The 10,095-nt window shown below is 48.7% G+C and overlaps 1 protein-coding gene across 1 annotated transcript; it reads right to left on the reverse strand.

Annotated features, from left to right (window-relative positions):
- Positions 1-1,758: 1,758 nt before the first annotated feature.
- On the reverse strand, positions 1,759-3,214 carry LOC115078880 (epidermal differentiation-specific protein-like). The gene is made up of 2 exons (XM_029581951.1): positions 3,150-3,214; positions 1,759-2,474 (listed from the first exon to the last, which is right to left on the reverse strand). Exon 2 carries the CDS (start codon positions 2,427-2,429, stop codon positions 1,893-1,895), a length of 537 nt encoding a protein of 178 aa, XP_029437811.1. The 5' UTR covers positions 2,430-2,474; positions 3,150-3,214; the 3' UTR covers positions 1,759-1,892.
- Between the last annotated feature and the right edge of the window lie 6,881 nt (positions 3,215-10,095).

Raw genomic sequence — 10,095 nt, forward strand, 5'->3', positions numbered from 1 at the left:
TAAGTTATGTGGAGGGAGGTTTTGGAGTGAGGAACCTGAAGGGAATCTTTATAGTGCTCTCTTATGGGTCTGGAGGATGTGTGTTTTATGAAAGGGATTTGTAGGTTGAGCCGAGCGATTTGTTGGATAGATTTGTATATTGTGCTGATGGACTTGTATAAGATTCTGTAATGGATCGGCAGCCAGTGCAGGTCTTTGAGGATAGGGGAGATGTGATCTCTTCTCCGTGAATTTGTCAGGATTCTGGCTGCCGTGTTTTGAAGCATCTGAAGAGGTTTAGTATGTGATGAAGGGAGACCTAATAATAGGGAGTTGCAATAGTCTAACTTGGAGAAGATTATTGCCTGTAGGATGGTCCTGTAGTCGTGGTTGTGGAACAGTGGTTTTATTCTTTTTAGGACATGCAGTTTATGAAAGCAGTCCTTGGTGGTTTGGCTTATGAAAGCTTTTAGGTTTAGCCGATTGTCGATGATCGCTCCCAGATCTCTCACTTGGGCTGTTTGAAGGTTTGCTGAAGGATTTGTGGGATGGTAGCTGTTCTCCGTGGATATGAGGAGTTCCATTTTTGAGGCGTTTAGGATTAAATTGAGGTTGGAGAGGAGGGAGTTGATTTCTTGAAGGCATGATTCCCATAAGTCTAGGGGTTTTTTGATGGATTCTTTGATGGGTATCACAATCTGGACATCGTCGGCGTACAGATAGTATTTTAGCTTCAGGTTCTCTAGGTTTCTCTCTAATGATTTTTATCAGACCTCCTAGTTATAATTTATTTTATGTATTCCTGTGTGACTGAATAGTGTTTTCTTTTGGCAGTCAGGTGCTACGATGCTGCTATTTTAAATCGCAGGGAGTGAATGATTCAGAGCGGCAGCTTGTAAGTGTTTAAAATACAGAAATCTGCTGTAAAAGTCCCCCGTTGGATAGAGAGGGGCTGAGCCCTAGCTGGGGTGGTGCGGCCTGAAGCGACATCCAGCACAGCCCGTGCCCCTGAGGGGATAAGGCTCACTAGGCAGAGCCTCCATGGAAATCCCTGGGCCAGGGGCCATTTGATTATTTATTTATTTAACATTTTCTATACCGACCTTCATGAAAGGATTCGTATCAAACCGGTTTACATGGAACTTAGGGACTAACTAAATCACCATATAACAGGAAGGCCGAAGCACGCTTACATATCACAGGGAGATTGAAGGTGGGGGCCAGAGGGGCCGGGACGTTGGAGGACAGCAAAAAGTGGAGGATGAATACATAGGGACTGGTGCGAGAGTCGGGTCGGTTGGGCGGAGTCTGGTTGACATTTTAGAAATTACTCCCCATCGCAGGGTCGGAAGTCAGCACTAGAAGAGAGGTCGTGGTCAGGAATGTGGACGAATGCCCTGCGCTCCAGGAACCCTTCCCCTCAGGTCAGGAGTTACTTAGGAGAATTAGCCAAAGCTTTCCCGCCCCCCCAGGATGCTGCTTCAGGTGCCATGGGGGCCATGGCTGGATGACCACAGCTGCTGTGACTGGGGTCGTATGAAGGCAGAATTCAGGAGCTAGGGGGAGAGCCCATGGGCTGTGCAGGCTGGCACTAGGCACACATATACTTATAATTAATGAGGGAGCATAGAAGGATAATCAGGCTTAGTAATCAACATTAAAACGTGAGCCATGCAGGGGGTCAGGGGGCCTGCTCCCTGCTGTCTGGCCACCCACACTAGGAATCTGAAAATACCGTAAAGACAAAAGTGACATTAAATGATCTCATTTATTCCTTATTAGAAGAGATTCAAAGTCAAGGACAGTGAAAGAGGCAAGTGTCTTGCTCCTGCTGGCAGGAAGCTCTGGAGGAGAGGCATCTGGTAGCCTTGGTGGGCAGGAGAGAAGAGAGCTGCGTGTGGGGCATCCCTCGCTCAGGCCAGCGAGTAGGATCTCATGGAGTTTCCGGCCTTCATGGGCACCGCATAAGAGAGCTTGTCGTGGAAGTTTAAGCCCTCATAGTTCTTGCACTCCCCAGCTGTGGCCAGAAGGCACCTCCCGTTCTTGGATTCACTGTCATACAGGAGCCAGGCTCCGCTCCTGACGTAATGAGAGCGGGCCCGCTTATCGAACTGGACGTCGGCCAGCTTGGTTGCTTGGGTGAGTGCCACACACCTTCCTTCAAAGTAGTCCTTCTCGAAGAGCAGAAGGTGGGGATTCTCCAGGTTCTCCACGATGAAGCGCAGGGCCCGGACCTGCAGTGCGCTCAGGTCCGGGTAGTCCCCCTCTTCCAAGAGCTTGACAAAGTCCATCATGTAGGGATTCTGGTAGGCCAGCCATGGCTGCCCGGTGACCTGGGCAGAGCCCGCCAGGCACCCAAACTCTGTTTTCTTCAGATCCTCGACGTGCGTGGTGAAGCGCTGACTCTTGCCCTGGAAATTGGGGTACTGGTACACAACGATACTGCTCATTTTCTTTCAGAGGGCACGAGCCGAGCCTTTTCTTCCTTAACAGAGCTGTGCAGAGAGAAGGAAAGTGTTTGAAAGGAGCCTGCGCCCTCTCCACTCTGCTCAAGGTTCATATCTAGGGCATGGATTAAGCACATCAAGTCCAACCTTCCTCTCTGAAAGAGGAGGAGAGAAGCTGTGGCTGAGGGGAGGGCAGGGGGGAGCTAAAGCAAGCTCGGGAGGTGAAGGGGTGAGGCGGAATGAAAGTGTATGAACAGGAGTAAGGAAGGCAAGGTCTATGGATGGATGGGGGAGGGCAGAAGGAATGGAGGGCTCTGCAGGGGTGGAAGGGAGAGAGGGCGCTTTTCAGGCAGCAGAGTTCTTAACAATAGGATGGGGGTGAGGGAAGAGGAGGGCTGGAGCAGTGGAAGGGGGGGGGGAGGGGGTGTTAGGGATAAGGAGAGCATGAGGAAAGGTGGAGGGCTGAGGGAGAATGGCAGGAGAGGACGTGGCTTTTTTCCGGGAGCAGAGAAATTGGGAGCTGAGTTGGTAACTCTAGGATGAGGGCTAGAGGGGTGAGAGAGGGCTGAGGAAGAGGAAAGGTGGAGGTCTGGGGGGGGGGGGGGGAGGGAGTGCCTGTGCAGAGAGAACCTGTCCCTCTCTATAAACACTGCTGAATGGCGTTTTGCTGGTAATCAGAGATTAGTGAGTGGGAAGTTCCCCTCTCCCCAGCAGCAGACTCACCTTTCTGCCAGGCGGACACTGGGATGCAGACTCCTCCACTCCCCAGTCTCCAGCTGTCTGCCTTCATATAACCCCGTTACCCCAGGAGGGGGCAGGAGCAGCTCTGCAGGAACCCACCCACCTCTCTCTAGCATCCACCCAGGATTGGCTGCAAGCAGTGCTCAGCTGCTACTGCTGCCCCACGTGGGGTCCCTTACCAAGAAGAGACTATTAGCACCCTAGGCAAGGGTGGGTGTGAGAGGGGCACAAAATCAAGCCCCCTGTGGACGTTCAACCCTCTGCCCCCAGCTCTGTAAGACTATCAGCATAGCCCGTGGTAATGAATAGGGGGATCTGTCCTTGAATCCAGGAAAAGAATGGAGATGAGAAGCCATCCCATGAATGGAGGGGTGAGGGGGAGTCTCAGTACTGGAATAGCAGGGGGTGCTGCAGGGCAGGAGTGAGGTGCATGGGCAGAGCTGTGTGTGAGGGTCTCAGTACTGGAATAGCAGGGGGTGCTGCAGGGCAGGAGTGAGGTGCATGGGCAGAGCTGTATGTGAGGGTCTCAGTACTGGAATAGCAGGGGGTGCTGCAGGGCAGGAGTGAGGTGCATGGGCAGAGCTGTATGTGAGGGTCTCAGTACTGGAATAGCAGGGGGTGCTGCACGGCAGGAATGAGGTGCACTGGCAGAGCTGTGTGTGAGGGTCTCAGTACTGGAATAGCAGGGGGTGCTGCAGGGCAGGAGTGAGGTGCATGGGCAGAGCTGTGTGTGAGGGTCTCAGTACTGGAATAGCAGGGGGTGCTGCAGGGCAGGAGTGAGGTGCATTGGCAGAGCTGTGTGTGAGGGTCTCAGTACTGGAATAGCAGGGGGTGCTGCAGGGCAGGAGTGAGGTGCATGGGCAGAGCTGTGTGTGGGGGTCTCAGTACTGGAATAGCAGGGGGTGCTGCAGGGCAGGAGTGAGGTGCATTGGCAGAGCTGTGTGTGAGGGTCTCATTACAGGAATAGCAGGGGGGTGCTGCAGGGCAGGAGTGAGGTGCATTGGTAGAGCTGTGTGTGAGGGTCTCAGTACTGGAATAGCAGAGGGTGCTGCAGGGCAGGAGTGAGGTGCATTGGCAGAGCTGTGTGTGAGGGTCTCAGTACTGGAATAGCAGGGGGTGCTGCAGGGCAGGAGTGAGGTGCATGGGCAGAGCTGTGTGTGGGGGTCTCAGTACTGGAATAGCAGGGGGTGCTGCAGGGCAGGAGTGAGGTGCATTGGCAGAGCTGTGTGTGAGGGTCTCAGTACTGGAATAGCAGGGGGGGCTGCAGGGCAGGAGTGAGGTGCATTGGCAGAGCTGTGTGTGAGGGTCTCAGTACTGGAATAGCAGGGGGTGCTGCAGGGCAGGAGTGAGGTGCATTGGCAGAGCTGTGTGTGAGGGTCTCAGTACTGGAATAGCAGGGGGTGCTGCAGGGCAGGAGGGAGGTGCATTGGCAGAGCTGTGTGTGAGGGTCTCAGTACTGGAATAGCAGGGGGTGCTGCAGGGCAGGAGTGAGGTGCATTGGCAGAGCTGTGTGGGGGTCTCAGTACTGGAATAGCAGGGGGTGCTGCAGGGCAGGAGTGAGGTGCATTGGCAGAGCTGTGTGTGAGGGTCTCAGTACTGGAATAGCAGGAGGTGCTGCAGGGCAGGAGTGAGGTGCATTGGCAGAGCTGTGTGTGAGGGTCTCAGTACTGGAATAGCAGGAGGTGCTGCAGGGCAGGAGTGAGGTGCATTGGCAGAGCTGTGTGTGAGGGTCTCAGTACTGGAATAGCAGGAGGTGCTGCAGGGCAGGAGTGAGGTGCATTGGCAGAGCTGTGTGGGGGTCTCAGTACTGGAATAGCAGGGGGTGCTGCAGGGCAGGAGTGAGGTGCATTGGCAGAGCTGTGTGTGAGGGTCTCAGTACTGGAATAGCAGGGGGTGCTGCAGGGCAGGAGTGAGGTGCATTGGCAGAGCTGTGTGTGGGGGTCTCAGTACTGGAATAGCAGGAGGTGCTGCAGGGCAGGAGTGAGGTGCATTGGCAGAGCTGTGTGTGAGGGTCTCAGTACTGGAATAGCAGGGGGTGCTGCAGGGCAGGAGTGAGGTGCATTGGCAGAGCTGTGTGGGGGTCTCAGTACTGGAATAGCAGGGGGTGCTGCAGGGCAGGAGTGAGGTGCATTGGCAGAGCTGTGTGTGAGGGTCTCAGTACTGGAATAGCAGGAGGTGCTGCAGGGCAGGAGTGAGGTGCATTGGCAGAGCTGTGTGTGAGGGTCTCAGTACTGGAATAGCAGGGGGGGCTGCAGGGCAGGAATGAGGTGCATTGGCAGAGCTGTGTGTGAGGGTCTCAGTACTGGAATAGCAGGGGGTGCTGAACAGCAGGAATGAGGTGCACTGGCAGAGGTGTGGATATGGGTCTCAGTACTGGAATAGCAGGGGGTGCTGCAGGGCAGGAGTGATTGGCAGAACATAAGAACATGCCATACTGGGTCAGACCAAGGGTCCATCAAGCGCAGCATCCTGTTTCCAACAATGGCCAATCCAGGCCATAAGAACCTGGCAAGTACCCAAACACTAAGAAGATCCCATGCTACTGATGCAATTAATAGCAGTGGCTATTCCCTAAGTAAACTTGATTAATAGCAGTTAATGGACTTCTCCTCCAAGAACTTATCCAATCCTTTTTTAAACACAGCTATACTAACTGCACTAACCACATCCTCTGGCAACAAATTCCAGAGTTTAATTGTGCATTGAGTGAAAAAGAACTTTCTCCGATTAGTTTTAAATGTGCCCCATGCTAACTTCATGGAGTGCCCCCTAGTCTTTCTAGTATCCAAAAGAGTAAATAACTGATTCACATTTACCCATTCTAGACCTCTCATGATCTTAAACACCTCTATCATATCCCCCCTCAGCCGTCTCTTCTCCAAGCTGAACAACCCTAACCTCTTCAGCCTTTCCTCATAGGGGAGCTGTTCCATCCCCTTTATCATTTTGGTTGCCCTTATCTGTACCTTCTCCATCACAACTATATCTTTTTTGAGATGCGGCGACCAAAATTGTACACAGTATTCAAGTTGCGGTCTCACCATGGAGCGATACAGAGGCATTATGACATTTTCAGTTTTATTCACCATTCCCTTCCTAATAATTCCCAACATTCTGTTTGCTTTTTTGACTGCTGCAGCACACTGAACCGACAATTTCAATGTGTTATCCACTATGACACCTAGATCTCTTTCTTGGGTTGTAGCACCTAATATGGAACCTAACATTGTGTAACTAAAGCATGGGTTATTTTTCCCTATATGCATCACCTTGCACTTATCCACATGAAATTTCATCTGCCATTTTGATGCCCAATTTTCCAGTCTCACAAGGTCTTCCTGCAATTTATCACAATCTGCTTGTGATTTAACTACTCTGAACAGTTTTGTGTCATCCGCAAATTTGATTACCTCACTCGTCGTATTTCTTTCCAGATCATTTATAAATATATTGAACAGTAAGAGTCCCAATACAGATCCCTGAGGCACTCCACTGTCCACTCCCTTCCACTGAGAAAATTGCCCATTTAATCCTACTCTCTGTTTCCTGTCTTTTAGCCAGTTTGTAATCCACGAAAGGACATCGCCACCTATCCCATGACTTTTTACTTTTCCTAGAAGCCTCTCATGAGGAACTTTGTCAAACGCCTTCTGAAAATCCAAGTACACTATATCTACCGGTTCACCTTTATCCACATGTTTATTAACTCCTTCAAAAAAGTGAAGCAGATTTGTGAGGCAAGACTTGCCCTGGGTAAAGCCATGCTGACTTTGTTCCATTAAACCATGTCTTTCTATATGTTCTGTGATTTTGATGTTTAGAACACTTTCCACTATTTTTCCTGGCACTGAAGTCAGGCTAACTGGTCTGTAGTTTCCCGGATCGCCCCTGAAACCCTTTTAAAATATGGGGGTTACATTAGCTATGCTCCAGTCTTCAGGTAGAATCGATGATTTTATTTTATTTTTATAATTTTTTATTTATTACATTTTCACAATTTCAATTACAATTGAAACTTTTGTAATAAAGAAATGAAGAAAACAATTCACATTGTTTTTTCTAAGTTATTAAAATGAATAGAAGACATCTTCCATATTATAAGCAAATGGGAAGACCCTCAAATTAAACATAGCGGTAAGTAAGGAAAACAATCAAAATACAAAGTATTGTCACAGGGTTATTTGCAGATTATATAACTTAGCCTTCTCTTCTGGAACCTAAGCGGAGTGAGAGTCCAGGTATAAACGTAGTTGTTCTAATTCCGTAAATATATATTTATTATTATGATGAACCAGGATGCATCGACATGGATATTTCAAATAAAACTTAGCGCCTCTAGTCACAATATCATTTCTCAAAGTCAAAAAGGCTTTTCTTTTCTCTTGAGTTCTTTTAGTGATGTCCGGAAAAACTCTAACTTGAAAACCATAAAATAGCTCAGACTGCTTATTAAAGGATCTCCTTAAAACGTCATCTCTATCGGACATTTGAAGAAAAGTGACAAGGACTGTTGCCCGCTCTGCGATCTTTGCTTCAAATGATTTCTCAAGAAACTCTGTTAAATTATCAGTTGAATTATCTTTGTCCGAGCTCTTCTTGAAGCACTCTCTCTTTGACTCTTTTTCCCGGGGTATAATATACTTTTGTCACTACAGGTGTTTTTTCTTCTGTAAATGTCAGAATATTATTGAAGTTACTCTTAATTAAGTCCTTTAGTGGCATCCATTTTGTTTTAGGAAAATTCAAAATTCTTAAGTAATTTTTCCGCGACAAATTCTCCAGGAAATCCAATTTTCCATTCACATGATTCAGACTTTATAAGATTGACCTGAACTTCTCTTATATCTCTAATATCCTTTTCCACATTTCCCACAGTGGTTTCAATTGTCTGAACTCTCGCTTCCAAACCATTGGATTTCTCTAGATTCTGTTTTACTACATTTGTTAAATCCACTATAGCCTTGTTCATTATTGTTAAAGCCTTCCATATTTCTTCAGAAGTTATTTTTTCTGGAACATTTAATGGATGTTTCAGCACTTCGTGAATTCCTTTTTTCTCACCTCCATTGTCCAGAAGGCCTTCCTCATCTTGCTCATCTCACTTCACACCAGACTCTCCTCCCCTGGAGCCTGAATTCTCCAGGCTCACCGAAGCCAGCAGGGACTCCATGCCACTTCTCTGGGGGTCTTCCCATGTTCTTGAGGGCTGATTCAGCAAGAATTCCTGCAGCTGTTCTACCTCCCCTTGCATCGGGGGTTTGCAGGAGAGGGAGGGAGTAGTTGATTTGTTTTAAATGTGCTACTTGCTAACTTCATGAGGTGCCCCCTGGCCCTCATGAAGAGAGTAAATAACCAACTTACATTAATTTTTTTTTATCATTTTGGTTGCCCTTCTCTGCACTTTCCCCAGTGCAGCTGTATCCTTTTGAGATACGGTGACCAGAATTGTACACAGTATTCAAGGTGTGGTCTCACCATGGAGCGATACAGAGGCTTTATGACATTTTCTGTTTTATTCACCATTCCCTTTCTAATAATTCCCAACATTCTGTTTGCTTTTTTGACTGCCGCAGCACACTGAGCCGACGATTTCAATGTGTTATCCACTATGACACCTAGATCTCTTTCCTGGGTGGTAGCTCCTAATATGGAACCCAACATTGTGTAATTATAGCATGGGTTATTTTTCCCTATATGCAACACCTTGCACTTATCCACATTAAATTTCATCTGCCATTTGGATGCCCAATTTTCCAGTCTCACAAGGTCTTCCTGCAATTTATCACAATCCGCTTGTGATTTAACTACTCTGAATAATTTTGTATCATCTGCAAATATGAACACCTCACTCGTTGTATTCCTTTCCAGATCATTTATAAATATATTGAAAAGCACGGGTCCCAGTACAGATCCCTGAGGCACTCCACTGTTTACCCTTCTGCACTGTGCCTTATGGCACCCAGCCTTACCTCCCAAACATGGGTGGGTACGCGGCTGCTCCGGGCACATTGGCAAACATCCATAATCAATAAGCAGGGACCCACTTTAGCTTCCAAGTCCCTGACAGCTAAACGGCTGCTCCAGGCCCATTTGCATAGATGCAGAGTAAGCTGGGACCCACCTGAGCTCCAGGCCCAGATTTTCCCCTCCCCCATGCCCCTTTACTGCTGGGAGACTGAAAACATTTTCTTTTCCTAAGCAAAATGGCTTGTCCTTCTGCTAGAGGCTTTCCGCACTGTGGCTGTCTGCTCGGGACCCTGCATCCAGAGCCCTATCCTCTCCCCCCTCCTGGCATGCTGACATTATAGTGTCAGTGGTGCATTTCCAAGTGTGCTCACAACCCCATCCCCCTTCTTTTAAAGCTTCCAAAACCTTTCATTTTTTCAGGAAGCCTTTCACTCTCTCATAGCAAAAAATGCACATTTAGCAGTTCCCTGCCATGGTGCTGCCTTCTCTCATACTGAAAGGCTTGCAAGATCATATGCCATCGGGTCAATCTGGCCCCTCCCCCCTCTGAGAGTGCTTGGTTGGAAACCTGCGTGAAGAATCCCACTAGTGGATAATACGTCTACCGCCCACTTCTTTAACTAACCCACCAACCCTAAGACCTTTTGGTAGTAGTAGGGGCGACGCACTGGGTGGGGACACAGATTCTACCTTGGCACCACTGACCAAATTACTCCATTTCCTATTGAGGAGCTCGTGCCCTATTGCACACGTAGTGACTGCAGCTCCATTCTCCCACTGCTCTGCCCAAGCTTCCTTATTTCTTTGAGCAGATCCCCTGCAATTCCCACATTGCAGCTACCGAGAGACGGGAGGATGGATGGGGAAACAGGATCTGGGACATAGTCTGGCAGCAGCGCTAATTCATCCATGAAACAACACGTAGGGAGCAGCCCACATTCTCGGAGCATACGGCAGCTCT

Source organism: Rhinatrema bivittatum, chromosome 16 (genome assembly GCF_901001135.1).
Source record: "Rhinatrema bivittatum chromosome 16, aRhiBiv1.1, whole genome shotgun sequence".
Classification (NCBI taxonomy): Eukaryota; Metazoa; Chordata; class Amphibia; order Gymnophiona; family Rhinatrematidae; genus Rhinatrema; species Rhinatrema bivittatum.

What these genes read in the sequence shown, in the direction of transcription:
- LOC115078880 (XM_029581951.1), bottom strand. Translation starts at nt 2,429, where the DNA reads ATGAGCAGTATCGTTGTGTACCAGTACCCCAATTTCCAGGGCAAGAGT.